The sequence below is a fragment of the Carcharhinus amblyrhynchos genome, unplaced genomic scaffold (genome assembly GCF_965287045.1).
Source record: "Carcharhinus amblyrhynchos unplaced genomic scaffold, sCarAmb.v2.hapA scaffold_47, whole genome shotgun sequence".
NCBI lineage: Eukaryota > Metazoa > Chordata > Chondrichthyes > Carcharhiniformes > Carcharhinidae > Carcharhinus > Carcharhinus amblyrhynchos.
Window position 1 is genome coordinate 1,191,314 of NW_027649788.1, and position 20,659 is coordinate 1,211,972.

General features: G+C 44.1%; 1 protein-coding gene across 1 annotated transcript in view; it reads left to right on the plus strand.

Annotated features, from left to right (window-relative positions):
- LOC145337354 (putative G-protein coupled receptor 139) overlaps positions 1–20,419 on the plus strand; it is a 34,559-nt gene extending 14,140 nt beyond the window's left edge. The window contains 4 exon segments of the mRNA XM_080182145.1: positions 3,476–3,534; positions 17,846–17,951; positions 17,953–18,685; positions 20,360–20,419. Of these exon segments, the coding sequence (XP_080038271.1) occupies positions 3,476–3,534; positions 17,846–17,951; positions 17,953–18,685; positions 20,360–20,419 (958 nt within the window).
- The last annotated feature ends 240 nt before the right edge of the window (positions 20,420–20,659 follow it).

The following is a 20,659-nucleotide window of genomic DNA, read 5'->3' on the forward strand; positions in this document are numbered from 1 at the left end:
ACTGGTTAACGTTTTCCCTGACTGGTGAATGTTTTGCCTGACTGGTTCATGTTTTCCCCACGGTTGGTTAATGTTGTGCTCCTGCTTCTCCAGGGACTATGCCCGACTGGTTAATGTTTTCCCCGCGGGTGGATACGGTTCTACCCATCCAGCCAGAGACTCAGTCCCACTGGTTAATGTTTTCCCCGACTGATTAATGTTTTCCCCGGTTGGTTAATGTTTTGCCCAACTCGTTAATGTTTTCCCTGACTGGTTAATGTTTTGCCCTACTGGTTAATGTTTTGAGAACATAAGAAATAGGAGCAGGAGTAGGCCATCCAGCCCTTCGAGCCTGCCCCGCCATTCAATAAGATCATGGCTGATCTGTCGTGTCTCAGTTCCACATTCCCGCCCTCTCCCCATAACCCTTAATCCCCTCGCTTATCAAAAACCCATCAACCCGCGTCTTAAAAATATTTAGCGAGGCAGCCTCCACCACCTCAACGGGCAGAGAATTCCAGAGATTCACCACCCTTTGAGTGAAGAAGTTCCTCCTCAACTCCGTTCTAACCCACCCCCCCATTATCTTGAGGCTGTGCCCCCTAGTCCTACTGTCCTTTCTGAGTGGGAAGAGCCTCTCCACCTCTATCCTATCCATCCCATTCATCATCTTATACTTCTCAATGAGAACTCCCCTCATTCTTCTAAACTCTAATGAGTACAAGCCTAGTTTATTCAGCCTCTCCTCATAGCTCAACCCCCTCAACTCCGATATCAGCCTAGTAAACCTCCTCTGCACTCCCTCCAAGGCTAAAATATCCTTGCGTAAGTACGGCAACCAAAACTGCACACAGTGCTCCAGCTGCGGCCTCACCAGTGCCCTATACAGCCGCAGCAAGACCTCCCTACTTTTATATTCAATCCCCCTCTCTATGAAGGCCAGCATCCCATTTGCCTTCCTGACCACCTGCTGCACCTGCAGGCTGGGTTTTTGCGACTCATGCACAAGGACCCCGAGGTCCCTCTGCACCGTCGCCTGCTGCAGTTTTTCGCCCTGTAAGTAATAGTCCTTCCAACCTTTATTCCTGCCAAAGTGGACCACCTCGCACTTGCCAACATTAAATTCCATTTGCCAGGTCCTGGCCCATTTGCCCAGCCTATCTAGATCCTTCTGCAGACTCTCCACACCCTCCGCACAATTTGCCGTTCCCCCAATCTTAGTGTCATCAGCAAATTTCGACACCATACACTCGGTTCCCTCCTCCAGATCATCTATATAAATGGTAAATAGCTGAGGCCCCAGCACTGACCCCTGGGGCACTCCACTAGTCACCAACCGCCAATCCGAATAGCACCCATTGACCCCCACTCTCTGCCTCCTATTTGACAACCAATCCTCTATCCACGCTAACACCCTACCCCCAACTCCATGCCCCCTTACCTTCTGCAATAACCTCTTGTGAGGTACCTTGTCAAACGCCTTCTGAAAATCAAGAAAGACCACATCCACCGGCTCTCCTCTATCCACTGCCCTAGACACATCCTCATAGAACTCCAGTAAATTTGTCAGACACAACTTCCCCTGAACGAAACCGTACCCACAACAGACGTTTTCCCCACGTTTGGTTGCTGCTGTGCCCCTGCTTCTCCAGGGACTATGTCCAACTGGTTAATGTTCTCCCCTTGGTTGTCCAGGGACAAGGTCCAACTGGTTAATGCTTTCCCCGTGGTTGGTTAATGTTTTGCCCATCCAGCCAGAGCCTAAGTCCCACTGGTTAATGTTTTCCCCGACAGGTTAATATTTTCCCCGGTTGGTTAATGCTTTCTCCCCCCACGGTTGGTTAACGTTGTGCCCCTGCTTCTCCAGGGATTATGTCCAACTGGTTCATGTTTTCCCCCTGCTTCTCCAGGGACCAGTTCCCACTGGTTAATGTTTTCCCCGACTGGTTAATGCTTTGCCCCTGCTTCTCTGGAGACTAAGTGCAACTGGTTTAATGTTTTCCCTTCTACTCCAGGGACCAGAGTCTAACTGGTTAATGTTTTCCCTTCTGCTCCAGGCACCACGTCCAACTGGTTCATGTTTTGCCCCTGCTTGTCCAGAGGGTACAATAAAAGGGAGACTGCCATTGCCCACACCGCAGCAGCAGCAGCTGGTTAATGTTTTCCCCTCGCAAGTGGAAGCCTCCCTTCCCCCATCTGGCTGACACACTGACTTTCCCATTCCCTCAGCATCTTTACAAACACTGCCTGCCATTTCTTCAAAGCTTTGTTGACAGCTGCCTGCACCGGCTTCAATACTCACCTCTCCCCCACTCTCACTCGAACACTCAACCTGTGCCTGAACTGAGGGAGGCAGAGAGTGAGTTTTTAAAGTTTATGAAGTGTCCGAAGTCAGGCTGACATTAAGACTGCAGTGAAGTTATTGAGAGAGAGCGACAGTGAGAGAGAGGGAGAGACAGACAGACAGGCAGAGAGAGGGGGGATCGATATTTAAAGGTGTCAACATGAATGATTCACCTCACAAGCAAGGCTTACATTCACACTGAATCAGCTTACTGGGACACAGAGATACAGAGGGAGAGGTGAAAGTTTTCCCCGACTGGTTAATGTTTTCCCCACAGTTGGTTAATGTTGTGCCTCTGCTTCTCCAGGCACCAACTACGACTGGTTAATGTTTTCCCTTCTGCTCCAGGCACCCAGCCCAGCTGGTAAACGTTTACATCCTGCGTCTCCAGGGACCCAAGTCCCACTGGTTAATGTTTTCCCCGCGGTTGGTTAATGCTTTCCCCGGTTGGATAATGTTCTTCCCAACTGGTTAATGTTTTCCCCGACTGGTTAATGTTTTCCCCCTTCTTCTCCAGGCACCCAGCCCGACTGGTTAATGTTTTCCCCCTGCTTCTCCAGGCACCAAGCCCAACTGGTTAATGTTTTCCCCTCGGTTCTCCAGGGACAAGGTCCGACTGGTTAATGTTTTGCCCCTGCTTCTCCAGGGACTATGTCCGACAGGTTAATGTTTTCCCCTCGCTTCTCCATGCACCAAGTCCAACTGGTTCATGTTTTTCCCAGCTGGTTAATGTTTTCCCCTCGGTTGGTTCATGTTTTGCCCATTCAGCCAGAGCCGACGTCCCACTGGTTAATGTTTTCCCCAGTTGGTTAATGTTTTCCCCGACTGGTTATTGTTTTCCCCGTTTGGTTAATGTTTTCCCCACGGTTGGTTAATGTTTTGCCCGTGCTTCTCCAGGGACTATGTCCAACTGGTTAATGTTTTCCCCTCGGTTCTCCAGAGACAAGGTCCGACTGGTTAATGTTTTGCCCCTGCTTCTCCAGGGACTATGTCCGACTGGTTAATGTTTTCCCCTCGGTTCTCCAGGCTCCAATTCCAACTGATTAATGCTTTTCCCCTGCTTCTGCAGAGACCAAGTCCCACTGGTTAATGTTTTGCTCGGTTGATAAATGTGTTGCCCGGTTGGTTAATGTTTTGCCCCTGCTTCTACAGGTACCGAGTCCAACTGGTTAATGTTTTCCCCTCGGTTCTCCAGGGATTAGGTGCAACAGGTTAATGTTTCCTCCTCGCTTCTCCAGGGACCATCTCCAACTGGTTAATGTTTTCCCCTCGCTTCTCCAGGGTCCATCTCCAATTGATTAATGTTTTCCCCTCGGTTCTCCAGGCACTATGCCCAACTGGTTCATGTTTTCCCCTCGCTTCTCCAGGGACAACGTCCAACTGGTTAATGTTCTCCCCGGTTGGTTAATGTTTTCCCCTACTGGTTAATGTTTTCCCCGACTGGTTAATGTTTTGCCCCTGCTTCTCCAGGGATTATGTGCAACTGGTTAATGTTTTCCCATCGGTTCTCCAGGGACTATGTCCGACTGGTTAATGTTTTCCCCTCGCTTCTCCAGGCTCCAAGTCCAACTGGTTAATGCTTTCCCCCTGCTTCTCCAGAGACCAAGTCCCACTGGTTAATGTTTTCCCCATGGTTGGTTCATGTTTTCCCCACGGTTGTTTCACATTTTGCCCTTCCAGCCACAGACTAAGTCCCACTGGTTAATGTTTTCCCCGTTTGGTTAATGTTTTTGCCGACTGGTTAATGTTTTCCCCGGTAGGTTAATGTTTTCCCCGACTGGTTAATGTTTTGCCCACGGTTGGTAAATGTTTTGCCCCTGCTTCTCCGGAGGCCAAGGACAACTGGTTAATGTTTTCCCCCTGCTTCTCCGGGCACCAAGTGCGACTGGTTAATGTTTTCCCCCTGCTTCTCCAGGCACCAAGCCCAACTGGTCAATCTTTTCCCCTCGCTTCTCCATGCACCAAGTCCAACTGGTTCATGTTTTCCCCCATTGGTTAATGTTTTCCCCTCGGTTGGTTCATGTTTTGATCTTCCAGCCAGAGCCTACGTCCCACTGGTTAATGTTTTCCCAGGTTGGTTAATGTTTTCCCCGACTGGTTAATGTTTTCCCCGACTGGTTAATGTTTTCCCCGGTTGGTTAATGTTTTCCCTAGGGTTGGTTAATGTTTTGCCCCTGTTTCTCCAGGGACTATGTCCAACTGGTTAATGATTTCCCCTCGGTTCTCCAGGGATAAGGTCCAACTGGTTAATGTTCTTCCCTTGCTTCCCCAGGGTCAAGTTCTGACAGGTTAATGTTTTGCCCCTGGTTCTCCAGGGTCTATGTCCAACTGGTTAATGTTTTCCCCTCGGTTCTCCAGGGGCCAAGCCCAACTGGTTAATGTTTTCCCCCTGCTTCTCCAGGCACCATGTCCAACTGGCTAATGCTTTCCCTTCTGCTCCAGGCACCCAGGCCAACTCGTTAATGTTTTCCCCCTGCTTCTCCAGGCACCCAGCCCAACTGGTTAATGTTTTCCTCCTGCTTCTCCAGGGATCAAGTCCCACTGGTTAGTGATTTCCCCATGGTTGGTTCATGCTTTCCCCACCGTTGTTTCATGTTTTGCCCCTCCAGCCAGACCCTAAGTCCCACTGGTTAATGTTTTCCCTGACTGGTTAATGTTTTGCTCGACTGGTTAATGTTTTCCCCACGGTTGGTTAATGTTGTGTACCTGCTTCTCTAGGGACTGTGTCCAATTAGTTGATGTTTTCCCCAAGCTTCTCCAGGGGCTCTGTACAACTGGTTCATGTTCTCCCCAAGCTCCTCCAGGGACTATGTCCGACTGGTTAATGTTTTCCCTTCTGCTTCTCCAGGGACTAAGTCCCACTGGTTAATGTTTTCCCCGGTCGGCTAATGTTTTCCCCGGTCGGCTAATGTTTTCCCCGGTCGGCTAATGTTTTCCCCGGTCGGTTAATGTTTTACCGGACTGGTTAATGTTTTCCCCATGGTTTGTTAATGCTTTGCCCCTGCTTCTCCAGAGACTAAGTCCGACTGGTTAATGCTTTCCCCAAGCTTCTCAAGGCACCAAGTCCAACTGGTTAATGCTTTCCCTTCTGCTCCAGGCGCCCAGCCCAACTGGTCAATGTTTTCCTCCTGCTTCTCCAGTGCCCAAGTCCCACTGGTAAATGTTTTCCCCGTGGTTGGTTCATGATTTCCGCACGGTTGGTTAATGTTTTGCCCATCCAACCAGAGCCGAAGTCCCACTGGTTAATGTTTTCCCCAGTTGGTTAATGTTTTCCCCGACTGGTTCATGTTTTCTCACGGTTGGTTAATGTTTTGCCCCTGCTTCTCCAGGGACTATGTCCAACTGGTTCATGTTTTCCCCTCAATTCTGCAGGCACCATGTCCCACTGGTTAATGTTTTCCCTTCTTCTGCAGGCACCCAGCCCACCTGGTTAATGTTTTCCCCCTGCTTCTCCAGGGACCATGTCCCACTGGTGAATGTTTTCCCCGGTTGGTTAATGCTTTCCACGATTGGTTCATGTTTTGCCCGACTGGTTAATGTTTTGCCCGACTGGTTAAAGATTTCCCCACGGTTGGTTAATGTTGTGCCCTTGCTTCTGCAGTTAGTACACCCGACTGGTTAATGTTTTCCCCTCGGTTCTCCAGGCTCCAAGTCCCACTGGTGAATGTTTTCCCCGGTTGGTTAATGTTTTCCCCACGGTTGGCTCATATTTTGCCCATCCAGCCAGAGCCTAAGGACCACTGGTTAATGTTTTCCCTGACTGGTTAATGTTTTCCCCAACTGGTTAATGTTTTGCCTCTGCTTCTCCAGGGACCAAGTTCAACTGGTTAATGTTTTCCCCTCGGTTCTCCAGGGACTCTGTCCGCCTGGTTAATGATTTCCCTTCTGCTCCAGGCACCAAGTCCAAATGTTTCAGCTTTCCCCAGCTTCTCCAGGGACAAGGTCCGACTGGTTACTGCTTTCCCCACGGTTGGTTAATGTTTTGCCCACTCCAGCCAGCGCCTGAGTCCCACTGGTTAATGTTTTCCCCTACTGGTTAATGTTTTGCCCCTGGTTCTCCAGGGATTATGTGGAACTGGTTAATGTTTTCCCCTCGGTTCTCCAGGGACCATGTCCGACTGGTTAATGTTTTCCCCTCGCTTCTCCAGGTTCCAAGTCCAACTGGTTAATGCTTTCCCCCTGCTTCTCCAGGGACCAAGTCCCACTGGTTAATGTTTTCCCCATTTGGTTCATGTTTTCCCCGACTGGTTAATGTTTTGCTCACGGTTGGTTAATGTTTTGCCCCTGCTTCTCCAGAGACCAATACCCTTGGGATATTCCAGTCGATGTTTGGGAAATTGAAGTCTCCCATCATGACAACTCTGTTATTACTACATCTCTCTAGAATCTGTTTCCCTATTTGCACCTCAACTTCCCTGTCACTATTGGGCGGCCTGTAGAATACACCCAGCAAAGTTATCGACCCTTTGCTGTTACTAACTTCCACCCACAGGGACTCCGTAGACAGTCCCTCCACGGCATCCTCCTTCTCTGCAGCCATGACACTGTCCCTGATCAACAGAGCCACTCCACCACCTCTTTTGCCCCCCTCCCTGTCCTTCCTGAAGCATCTGAATCCTGGCACCTGAAGTACCCAGTCCTGTCCCTGAGACATCCAAGTGTCCGTAATGGCCATCACATCACATTCCCAAGCAGCAATCCACGCCCTAAGCTCATCTACCTTATTTACTACACTCCTGGCGTTAAAATAGATACACTTCAGCCCCTCAGTCTGGGCATTTCCCTTCTCCACCCCCTGTCTAACCTCCCTCTCATACTGCCTGCAGTCCTTCCCTACCTGGGAGCTAACCTCCTCGGTCCCAGTATCCCCATCACAATTCCCTCCCCCCATCCTTTCTAGTTTAAAGTCCCCCCAGTAGCCTTAGCCAGTCTTCCCACCAAGATATTAGCCCCCCTGGGATTTAAGTGCCACCCGTCTTTACTGTACAGGTCACACCTGCCCCTAAAGAGGTTGCAATGATCTAGGAACCGAAATCCCTGCCCCCTGCTCCAGTCCCTCAGCCACGCATTCAGCCTCCACCTCATTCCATTCCTGCCCTCATTCTCCCGTGGCACAGGCAGCAATCCTGAGATTACTACCTTCGCTTTTCTCTTCCTCAGCTGCCTACCCAGTTCCCTATAATCCCTTTTCACCACTGCCTCCCTCTTCTTGCCTACGTCAGTAGTACCTATATGCACTCCAACCTCCGGTTCCTCACCCTTCCCCTTCAGGATGTCTGGGACATGCCCAGAGACATCCCGGATCCCAGCTCCAGGGAGACGAACCACCATCCACGACTCACGTCTACGTCCACAAAAATGCCTGTCCGCCCCCCCTCACTGTGGAGACCCCTATTAATACTACCTTTCTGCTCTCTTTTTTAATTTTTTGACATACTGGCTCAGCTCCAGAGACCTGGCCACTGCTGCCTCGCTCAGATGAGCTGTCCCCCCCAGTAGTACTCAGGCAGGAGGACTTATTTTGAAGGGGGACATCCACCAGCGTGCTCTCCATCACCTGAGGTTTCCCCTTCCTAATAGTTACCCACGTGCCTTCTTCCCGTTGCTCTGGTGTGACTACTTGCTGATAGCTCCTATCAATTATCTCCTCACTCTCTCTAATGAGCCAAAGGTCCTTGAGCTGCATTTGCAGCTCCTTAACCTGGTTCCGTAGGGTCTGCAGCTCCACACACCGAGCACAGGTGTGGATGTCTGGTAGACCAGGAGCCTCCAAGACCTCCCACATGTTGCACTGGCAACAACATACTGGCCTCACACCCATACTTGCCCCTTTTTAGTAACCCAGAGGAAAAAGTAAAAAAAAACTTATAACTTACCTTGCCTCACCCTTATCTCTTTGGCCCTGTGAGCCAAAGCCCTTACAGCACACTCAAAAACAAAAACAGACTTACCTGCTCTCAGTCAGAGCCCCTCTCTCTCTCTCTCTCTTTTTGAGGTTAGAGGAGGGGGGAGGGCTGGGATACTCTACCTATGTGGAGTATCGGGATTCCTCACCGCTCTAATTTATAGTAAGGTAAAAAAAACTCTACCCGAGTGCCCTAGTAACTGCTTCCGGTGCAAAAATTTAAAGAAAAAAAAACAAATACAAAGTTAGTTTTAAAAAAATCGCTGTACTCACCCACAAGCTCTCCTCTCGCAAATCGCAGCCTCTCTTCAGTGCTCCAACGGAACAATGAGGTTGAATCCCCGAGGTGAGTAACTTTTATATGTTAAAAAAAAACTCTACCTGAGTGTCTTTGCAACTGCTTCCGGTATAAAATTTAAAGAAAAAAAACTGTTAAAAAGTTAGCTTTGAAAAATCGGTCTACTCACCCACAAGATCTCCTCTCGCAAATCACTGCCTCTCTTCAGTGCTCCCACGGAACAATGAGCATGCAGATTATTAGAAGGAAATAACGGGAGCTCTGTTTGTCTGTCTGTCTGTCTCTCTAACATCCATCTGTCCATCCATCACACGTCCGACCATCCGTCTGCCCACCTGTGCACCCGTCCGTCTGTCTGTCTGGTTATCTGTCTATTTATCTATCCATCTATCTATCTGTCAACCTGACTGTCTGGCAGTCTGTATGCCAGTCTGTCTGTCTGTCTACCTTTTTTGTTTATCTATCTCTGTATCCATTCCTCTACCTATCTGTCTGTCCCTCTATAAATCTGCTATTATTTTTTTCTCTCCATCCCTCTCTCTCTTTGTTTCCAGGTCACGCTGTTGTAGATCAAAACCAAAAAAAAGTCAAAACTCACAGATGCTTAAGTCCCTCAACACCGTTAAAACAATTCTCATCCAATAAAACCACTCAGGAACATACTGAACTTCAATGGAGAATCAGTAATCATTTCCCGTCCCGAACTGTTCCGGCTTCTCTTGTCTCTTGTTCTCTTTTGCTATGAGATTTCGATGGTACAGATCCACGTGACACTTGACCATCCACATAGCAGCAGTTCCGCTGGAAATAGCCCAGTTGTCGTTTGTAGCGTGAAACAATACTGGAACAAAAATCTTCAGATCTTTGTACTCAACGAATCATCTTCCACTTTTTTTTCAATCCCTACTTCAGGGCTCTGCCAAACCATTTGAAACCACATGAAATGGTGCAGTCCGGAAATAGTATATGCCATTGTTTTGCATAAATTCTTGAAAAAAAAAACATTGTGTACGCGGTTCCATTATCCAAAACAGACGTATCATGTAGACCATGAGTTGCAAATATTTGATGTAGTTTCTCACTTTAACAAGAACAGTTACATTAATCATGAATTCTGCTCCCAGACAGGGTCGAAACGGCCATCCGTGACCCCCACAGTATGCATCAATCCTGCATACATAACTCATCCTCTATGATAGTTGCCTATCTTTGCAACACAAATGGATTAACTTTTGACAAAACAGAGTCTCTGTCCCTCAACTGCTTCGTCTGTTTTGGAGATTGGAAAATGTTTCCAGTAAAAAGAGATACCATGGGAAGACAGAATGCCTTGAATGGCGAATCCAAGAAAGGGAGATGACTCAACAAATTCACAGTCTCGTTGTTTTCCCCTGTTCTGTGCACAATATGGTCCTGACTCGCTGACAATGGGGAGAATGTATTTGGAATCACATAAAAGACTTCCCAATGTCTTGTGGTCTGTTAAGAGGGTGAACGAATGACTATAGAGGTTCGAATAGAATCTTTCAACTGCCAAACGACAGTCAGATCTCTTTTTGTCCTCGTGTGAGTATCCTTTATCAGCCTATTTTTATCTGAAACCAATGGCCTTTCGGACCCGCCCTCCATTAAATGAAAATAAATCTGCCCGACACAGTAGTGCAATTCATCGTACCACGGGATACGTTCCCCTGTCTGATTCAAAATGTACTAGCAGATACGTCGATTTTAATAAGTTATTCACATTCTTGGACTCCTTTTGCTCTGCACACATTCTATAATTGCACAATTCTAGGATAATGGAATGTGAGATCTGAAACTCATTTTAAAAATCTCCCGAGTCCCCCTGAGGAAACATTCCTAGACATATATTATCCTTGAATTTCCACTGAACTTAAATAGTTTGATTTTAAATCGCCCTCTATTATTCGCAGTCTCTGGTATGCTTATGTCGCCGTTTCATCTCATTATTAGAAACATTAAAGATTCAGTTTCTATCATTCCATCTTTCTGGCAAGGCTGCACATTTCAGTCAGTTTTTTAAAATCAAACTGATGTTCCCCACTCACATTTCCACTTTTCATGTGTGACACTTCCCTTCCCTTTCCGGAATTCTCCACCTCAATATCAGCGAATAGACACGGATGGATACTTACTATAAACCAGAATTCCAAATGGACATTGGTCGAACTTCCTCTTAGTCTGCTTCTATACAGCCTTTGAATAATGTTCCCTTAACCTGTGTGTTTGTTTGGATGATGCAACGTCTGAGCTTCTGACATTGATTTCTCAACCTCAGAAGTTGACTCCCCGCACTATAGTTTGAAAAGATGATGCCGTTATGCTGCATTTCCCAGAATACTGTCTTCATCCCTTGCCCTCCAGAAAGGAATCTAGCATTTCACTCATTCCTTCCTTCAAACCTCAACTCCACCGCATGCAACACATCTGATGCTCCAATCTCAAAATGTTCAACTTTACTCACCAACCACTAGATTATTTTTGGTAAAAGCTGAGGATCGACCTGATAGATTTTTAGAACATAGAACAGAGAACATTACAGCGCAGTACAGGCCCTTCGGCCCTCGATGTTGCGCCAACCACTGGAACCAATCTAATGACCCTCTAACCTAAACTATTCCAATATTATCCATATGTCTATCCAATGAACATTTGAATGCCCTTAAAGTTAGCGAGTCAACTACTGCTGCAGGCAGGGCATTCACGCCCTTAATATCTCTGAGTAAAGAACCTACCTCTGACATCTGTCCTATATTTATCACCTTCAATGCAGCCATCACCATCCAAGGAAAAAAGCTCTCACTGTCCACCCTATCTAACCCTCTGATCATCTTGTATGCCTCAATTAAGTCACCTCTTAACCTTCTTCTCTCTAACAAAAACAACCTCAAGTCCCTCAGCCTTTCCTCATAAGACCTTCCCACCATACCAGGCAACATCCTGGTAAATCTCCTCTGCACCCTTTCCAATGCTTCCACATCTTTCTTATAATGCGGCGACCAGAACTATATGCAATACTCCAAGTGCGGCCGCACCAGAGTTTTGTACAGCTGCAACATGATCTCACGGCTCCGAAACTCAATCCTTCTACCAATAAAAGCTACTACACCGTACGCCTTCTTAACAACCCTATCAACCTGGGTGCCAACTTTCAGGGATCTATGCACATGTACACCAAGGTGTCTCTGCTCATCCACACTACCAAGGGTCTTTCCATTAGCCCAATACTCTGTAATCCTACTAATCCTTCCAAAGTGAATCACCTCACACTTTTCTGCATTAAACTCCATTTGCCACCTGTCAGCCCAGCTCTACAGCTTATCTATGTCCCTCTGCAAACTGTGACATCCATCCGCAATGTCTACAACTCCTCCGACCTTAATGTCATCCGCAAATTTACTAACCCATCCTTCTACACCCTCATCTATGTCATTTATAAAAATGATAAACAGCAGTGGCTCCAAAACAGATCCCTGTGGTACACCACTAATAACTGAACTCCAGGTTGAATATTTCCCATCAACCACCACCCTCTGTCTTCTTTCAGCTAGCCAATTCGTGATCCAAACTGCTAAATCACCCTCAATCCCATGCATTCATATTTTCTGCAGTAGCATACCATGGTGAACCTTATCAAACGCTTTACAGAAATCCACATACACCACATCAACTGCTTTACCCTTATCCACCTCTTTGGTCATCTTCTCAAAGAACTCAGTAAGATTTGTGAGACACGACCTACCCTTCACAAAACTGTGTTGACTATTCCTAATCAAATTATTTCTCTCTAGATGATTACAAGTCCTATCTCTTATAATCCTTTCCAAAACTTTGCCCACAACAGAATTAAGGCTCACCGGTCTACAATTTCCAGCCATCTATAATTTTCAATTGGAGATAATGACAACAACCAGATTATAGACTGAGAGTTTCCAAAGTCCCAGTAAGGTTTTGAGAAATGTTGGGTTGTAAATAGTTACACTTTAAACTGTTCATTTACTTCCAAGATAAAAGAGAGTTAGAGTCCCAACTTATCAGCATTTCCACCTACATCCAAGGCCCATGTGATAGATATTGCCATGGAGATGGTCTTTGAGAGAATAGGATCTAAGATATCCCTGAAAAATCACAATTTAAGAAGGACAAGATCCAGGAGAGAGAGAGAAGATATAGGCAGCAAGATGATACGGTTGACCAATTATGTTTTACACAATTATGAGACCAATCTGCAGAATGTCTTGTCAGAGTCTTTTTATCTCCGGGTATAAATGCCAATTGCTACAGGACATATTTTTTATGGCATAACGGGGAAACTATAAAGAGATGAGAGAGGCAAGATTTTTCTTAACAGAGAGGGTGATAAGTACCTGTATTTCGCTGACGGAGGGGATGTCAGAAGCAGATACAATAGCAATGGTTAAAAAAAATCTCGATAGATAGATACATGAATAAACAGGGAATACGGAGATACAGGCTGCGTAGATGCAAAACAAAATCATTACTTCAGATAAACATCATTTCTCGGCACAGACTTGACCGGACAAATGACATTTTTTTTCGGGTCTCTCCCTGTTCCTTTTCAATTTCAAAACAATAGACAGTCTTCAATCACACCCAGTATAGGATTATTTGCAGATGTCCACCGAACTCCAGCCAACACAACCCTCCTCCCCTTCCTTCCCATGAATATGCAGGACATAGAACACGTGTCCTTTTAAATAAGGTTATGAGGTCATCGGGCCCAGAAACAAGCGACCATTCGGCCTGGGTATCATATTTTACGATGAGATAATATAGTTGCTGATACGACAGAGAGGGCCGCGTGGTGGCACAGGGATTAGCACAGCAGTCTCCCCGCGTGAGGACCGGGATTTAGTTGCTGTTGTGGGTGACTGACTGTGTGGAGCGAGACATTCTCTCTGTGTTTGCATGTTTTTCCTCTGGGTGTGTTAGGTCTCCTCTCAAAAGCCAACGATGTGCAGGTTCAGTCGATTGTCCATGCTAAATTGTCCCTTATTTTCTCAAGGAGACCAGGTTAGATTGATTAGCCATGGGAAAGCATGGTTGGTGTGCCGAGGTAAAATTCTCTGTTAGAAAATCTTTGCAGACTCAATGGGCCGAATTCCCATGATCTGCACCGTGTGCCTCTATGTTTCTATGACTTTGTCATTCGTGTACCAGGACATCCTTGCCCCTCTATATCACAACATTCTGCAGTGGCTTTCAATATGAAATATGCTCTGCTTTTGTATTCTTCCAAACCATGTGGCAATCTCAATTTTCCCACATTGTGTGTAACATGTCCAAGTTTTACCTCTTCATTTAATCTACACGGGAACTTTGTGTCTCCTCATAACAATGTACTTTTCTACCTATCTTGGAACTTTCAGAAGAGTTGACTGTATTGAATAAATTCATATTGATTGCAAGTCAGTGATCCACAAGGATTAATCCCTGTGAATTCAATACATACTTTGTACTAACCTTAAAATGAACTGTTTATCCCAATTCTATGATTCCTGTTTGTGAACTAATCTGATATCCATGCTAATCTATTAACACGAAGAGCTGCAACCTTTTATGTGGCACATTAACGAATTCTCGTTTTTTTCACAGTACAAATGCATTACTTCACTTGATGTCCATGACCGAATCTTTCTGCTAAATCCTCAGAACATTCTAGTAAATCCTTAAAACATCATTTTCTTTCGTGAAACCATATTTCCTAATCTGGATGGTGTTCTGATTTTCTAAATTTCCTGCTGCTCTTTCCTTTAATGAATTCAGGTCTTTGCCCAATGACAGATATGAGGCCAATTGTAATGGAATTTTCTGTTTTTTGTCTCCCTCATTTCATGGACAGACATGTGACGGTGCCAATTTCCAAAACATTGAATTTTTCAGAATCGCGATTCTGAAATCAATAATATGGACTGTATCTCTGCACCCTCTTGACTGCAGGCCTCAGATGCATGAAACTTGGATTATTTGGCCCGAGTATATTTCAGGCCCTTTTCCCTCCTTTTCAATTTCCACCGTCCATTTCACCCAGTGCACTGTCCATGTCTCCCGATGGTATGAAATACAAAGATGAACACATTTATGAGGAATTTACACGTTAGTAAGAGGCTTGACTGATAGTTATATTTTGAGATTTCATTTATTTGATTACACGTGAGTGTTAATACTACTGTAAAGGGCAGAAGTGGGCAAGAGTTTCCAGAGTTTGTTCAGGATAAGTTTACGGCAAGAACCGTATCATCTAAAGAGAATGGAGACATTCCTGGATGAGGTGAGCCGAGCTGAGTATACGGAAAATGTGAAAGACAGCAATGTTGTATCATTAGGTTGATGTTGATAATTCGGGAGGACAAGGGATGATTTCAATCATGATTAGTGAACTCTAATGATAGAATGAGAAGACATTTGGTGCAGAACACCTGCAATGCAAGTTCGGTGGGAGATATTGTCTGAATAACTGCTGGCGTTAAGAGAGAGATTTTCTTTGCGAATTTCACTAATCCTGTCAAGATGCATATTTAAATTACCCGTGATTCCTGCTGCACTTTTCTCAGGAGCATTCTTTTTTTTATTGTTATATACTGTACCCTACTTTGGAGTTAATGCTCAGGGCCGTCAACTTTCTACTACCAGAATGTTCTTTCTTTTTTTATTTCCACCGTGATAGAAGCAACGTTTTTGTCTTTAATGCCAATATAATTTCTTCATGGAGCTTTGACGTTATATTTAACCAGTAAAGCAACCCCAGCTCGTGTTCCACCATGTATAATCTTTTAGAATACTGAGTAGCTTTGGACATTCAACTCCCAGTCCTTGCACTCCTGACATGAGGTCAAGGCATGGGATCATGGTGGTTGGAGGGTAATGATATCACTTTCGTTTGCTGTTAAATATAGTCTCCAATTATGAATAAGCATTGCATATAATGGCGGTTGCTTAGTAAATGAAAAAAAACATTGATTCAATTTAGTCTCAGCATCTCGTGTATTCAATCCGCAGGGAATTTATCCCGTTGTCCTAATGTGTTTGTTCTAATATAAAGATAACAATTTTTAGAACACTTTTGCAACAGCTGTATCTCCATGGAGATCGAGGGAACGCATAAAGGTGAATGCACAGGGACGTGTCACTACAGATTTTAATTCAGAGGAATAACTTGCTCAGCAAAGGAAGAGGGCCATTCCACGCAGAAAATGCATCGACCTATTGAATTGGTCTGGAAAATATTCTATCTGTTGCTTGCCTTAGTTGGTGTTCCTGGTACGTAGCTAAAACACATTATATAGTGTAACTATGCATAAGCTTGTTTCTGCTTTCAATCTGTTTCTTGTCATGTTGCATTGCATTGAATTGACATAATTAGTTGGATTCTAATGAAATAAATAATCTGGAGAAACTAAATTTCCTGAATTATTCTTGTAGTCATGTTGTGTTGGAAGAACTATTTCCATCTCACCCATGACTTTCAGTTGTTGGATTCAGTGCAATATTGTTTCTGTTGATCCAAACATCGAAGTAGGGGGAAAATATCATCAGGAACATGAATTTCCAAGGTGACGAGTTGGCAAAAGTTATACTGAATATGATGACCAATTAGAATGTGGCATCTGGCTTCAGTAATGAGAAAAAATAATGTTTATCAAGTTAAAATAATCTTGTGTTTGGGGTGGTAACTGGAGAGCAGATAAAGACTTGTCAATGGACAATATAATTCAATCTGGGAAGAAACTTCACTCATACTAAGGAAAGTCAATGACCGAATTGTCTTGTAACGATTGATCTTCTTCCCCAAGTCTGGTCCTGATAATCATTAGGTCCTGGGCGCAGTGTTTTTAAGAGGTTATCTCTACAAATGTCATGAAATAAACATTAATATCTCTGACCATGTAATACTCAAGTTTCGGATGTTAAAACATGGAAACTCACCCCAACTGATTTACTTCAATCTTTATTTTGTCCTCAGTCTATCTTTATTACAGCTGGTCTAATCTCCATTCCTTCCTCGCCGTGGTTCAAACTCACTCCGTGAACATTTTTTCACATTTCATAAACATTTGAAATACACTCCGTCCATGTATGTGTACAATACTTGAGAAGGATGTGAAGGCTTTGGAAAGTGTATAGAGGAAATTCAGAAGCCTGATTCCAAGCCAAACGAACTGTAGCTGTTTTGATGGATTGGAGAGAGTGGTCTATCATCTGCGGAGGAAATAAGGCTGAGGTGCCACTTGATCTGGTTGTTCAAGATGCCGAGGGACACAGATAGAACAAAATAATGAGAAATTGCTCCCAACTGAGAGAGCAGCAAAAACTAGAGAAGAGATGCAACATAATGGGCACAAAGTTCGAAAGAGAATGTGAGTTTATTTTCACTCAGACTGTTGCTGGAACCTGGATTGAATTTCCATGAAACAAATGATAGAGGAATATCCTTTCAAGGCATGGAATAGGAAATCGGCATGCAAACTAAAAGCAGTAAAGTGTAAAGTTACGGGGATAGGTCATGGTTCTGATACAAGGTTGAATATTCTTTCAGAGAGCCAGTTGCTATATAATGGGCCGAAAGGCTTCCTTCCATAATTTCAGTACTCTATGATTCTATGTCGGAGCAAATGTACTTTTACTCCACTCATGGAATAAAAGATTGCCTGTGAAATATATATCTTTGTGGATTCATAAATAGTTTTGCCTAGTTTTGATGAAATTTAGGTTTGCACAGCCTCATAAGTGTTACAGGTATCTTATCCACATTCAAAATCTCAAACCCCTCAAAAATTTGAATTTCTTCTGTTGAGTCACCCCTTATCCTCCTCGTCTCCATATTATAGAGACGCGTTATTTTTAGCTAATCCACACCTCCACAGTTTTGGTGTGACTTCCGTAATAATACAACTGCGCCACAAAAAAAATCACCTGAAGATAGGAACACAAACAATAGGCAAAGGGTTTCGAACCAAAAAGAACACAACTTCTCTTAATTTAGTAATCTCCCATGTGGAACATAATGCTGCACTTTGATCATGCCTGAATACTAACATTATTATTCTTCTGAATATAAAACACTGAAACATCAACAGCACCGTTCCAGAATCCAGGGAATGGCCCAAAACAAATCGTTTTCTCTGATTGAGGGAGTGTTTTGAGTTTGCAAGGGAATCTGGAAACGTCGGAATCCCCATGCACGCTTCATTGCTGCAAAAAGAAAAGTATGCTCTGTGCAGAAAGGGAAGGTGCTTATTGGTGGCTTATAATGTCTGTTCCTTCTTTTTATTTGCAGTTAACTCAGTGGCAATCATCATTCTGTCCAAAGGGAAATGCGGCCTTTCCAGTTGTACCACGTGCTACCTGACGGCAATGGCCATAGCGGATCTACTGGTCATTATTAGAGGTCATTCTCTATCAAATCAATTATCATTATTTCCCACTGAATTTCCTCGCAATAACGCCTGTGTGTAGTGTTCGCTCTGTCCTGCTCCGTGCAGCCACAGACTGTTCTGTCTGGTTCACAGTCGCTTTCACTTTTGATAGATTTGTTGCCATTTGTTGCCAAAAGCTAGCATCAAAATATTGCACCAAGAAAACTGCGTCCGTCGTTCTAGGGACAACTAGCACTTTGTTCGTTTTGAAAAATATTCCTATCTATTTCAGATTTAAACCTAAAATAATTCTCGACAACGTACCATGGTACTGTATCAATAAGCCAAGCTATTTCACTGACCCTAGATGGATTGGGTTCAGAAATTTTGAAAAGATTTTAAACCCGGTGATGCCATTCGGGTTAATTCTGTTGCTCAACGCTCTGACTGTCAGACACATTTTAGTGGCCAGTCGAGTCCGCAAGGGATTAAAAGGTCAGAAAAAGACAGATAATTGCAATGATCCAGAAATGGAGAGCAGAAGGAAATCTATAGTTTTACTGTTCACCATATCTGGCAGCTTTATATTTCTGTGGTTGGTGTACGTTTTATATTTCTTTAATGTTGCAAATGGCTTAGATGATCTTTCATTTTATATATTTGAAGACATTGCATATATGCTGCGCAATTTAAGTTGCTGCACAAACACATTTATTTATGTAGCAACACAGTCGAAATTCAGAGAGCAGTTAAAGGAAGCAGTGAAATATCCTGCTACATCAATTTTTAAATTAATTAATAAAAGCAAACAATGAAAACAGCTCACAGCATCGGTGTGCTACAATATGTGATCTTCAGTGAACCAGAAGTACAATATTTGGAAGGGCAAAATCGTGAAAATAATATTAACGATGGGTCAGGGGGCAATAGAGAGGGGCACAACGAGAGACAAAATAGCAGTGGGTAAAGTATACAGAATAAGTCCATGACCCAGGGGAAACTGCAACCAATTCAAGGACTGAAAAAAAAACAATGAGTGGAAAAATACAGGCAAAACAATAAACAGATTCATAAACATAAGGGAAAAGTTTGAACCATTTGTACCAAATACAAATTTGTAGCAGGTAGAATCGGACACACCAAAGTGACGCAGCAAAATGGCTCGTGGTGGCATACAGATTATGAGAAGGAAATAATGGGATCTCTGTTTGTCTGTCTGTCTGTCTCTCGAACATCCATCTGTCTATCCATCACACGTCCGTCCGCCCGTTTGCCCACCCGTGCACTCATCCGTCTGTCTATCTGGTTATCTGTCTATTTTTCTATCCATCTATCTATCTGTCAACCTGACTGTCTGACAGTCTGTCTGCCTGTATGCCAGTCAGTCTGTCTGTCTACCATTTTGTTTATCTATCTCTCTATCCATTCCTCTACCTAGCTGTCTGTCCCTCTATAAATCTGCTCTGATTTTTTTCTCTCCATCCCTCTCTCTCTTTGTTTCCAGGTCACGCTCTTGTCGATCAAAACCAAAAAAAAGTCAAAACTCACAAATGCTTAAGTCCCTCAACACCGTTAAAACAATTGTCATCGAATAAAACCTCTGAGGAACATACTGAACTTCAATGGAGAATCAGTAATACTTTGCCCTCCCTAACTGTTCCAGCTTCTCCTGTCTCTTGTTCTGTTTTGCTATGAGATTTTGACATACAGATCCACGTGACACTTGACCATCCACATAGCAGCAGTTCCGCTGGAAATAGTCCAGTTGTCATTTGTAGCGTGAAACAATACTGGAATAAAAATCTTCAGATCTTTGTACTCAACGAATCATCTACCAGTTTTTTTTCAATCCCTACTTCAGGGCTCCGCCAAACCATTTGAAACCACATGAAATGGTGCAGGACGGAAATAGTATATGCCATTGTTTTGCATAAATTCTTGAAAAAAACATTGTGTACGCGGTTCCATTATCCAAAACAGACGAATCATGTGCACCATGAGTTGCAAATATTTGATGTAGTTTCCCAGTTTAACAAGAACTGTTATATTAATCATGAATTCTGCTCCCAGACAGGGTCGAAACGGCCATCCATGACCCCCACAGTATGCATCAATCCTGCATACATAACTCATCCTCTATGATAGTTGCCTATCTTTACAACACAAATGGATTAACTTTTGACAGAACAGAGTCTCTGTCCGTCAACTGCTTCGTCTGTTTTGGAGATTGGGAAATGTTTCCAGTAAAAAGAGATACCATGGGAAGACAGAATGTCTTGAATGGCAAATCCAAGAAAGGGAGATGACTCAACACATTCACAGTCTCGTTGTTTTCCCCTGTTCTGTGCACAATATGGTCCTGATCAGCTGGCAATGGGAAGAGTGCATTTGGACTCACATAAAAGATTTCCCAATGACCTGTGGTCTGTTTATAGGGTGAACGAATGACGATAGAGGTTCGAATAGAATCTTCCTACCGCAAAACGACAGTTTGATCATGTTTTGTCCTCGTGTGAATATTCCATATCAGCCTTTTTTTTTCTGAAACCAATGGCCTTTCGGACCCGCCCTCCATTAAATGAAAATAAATCTGCCCAACACAGTAGCGCAATTCATCACACCACGGGATACGTTCCCCTGTCTGATTCAAAATGTACTAGCAGATCTGTCGATTTCAATAAGTTATTCACATTCTTGGACTCTTTTCGCTCTGCACACATTCTATAATTGCACAA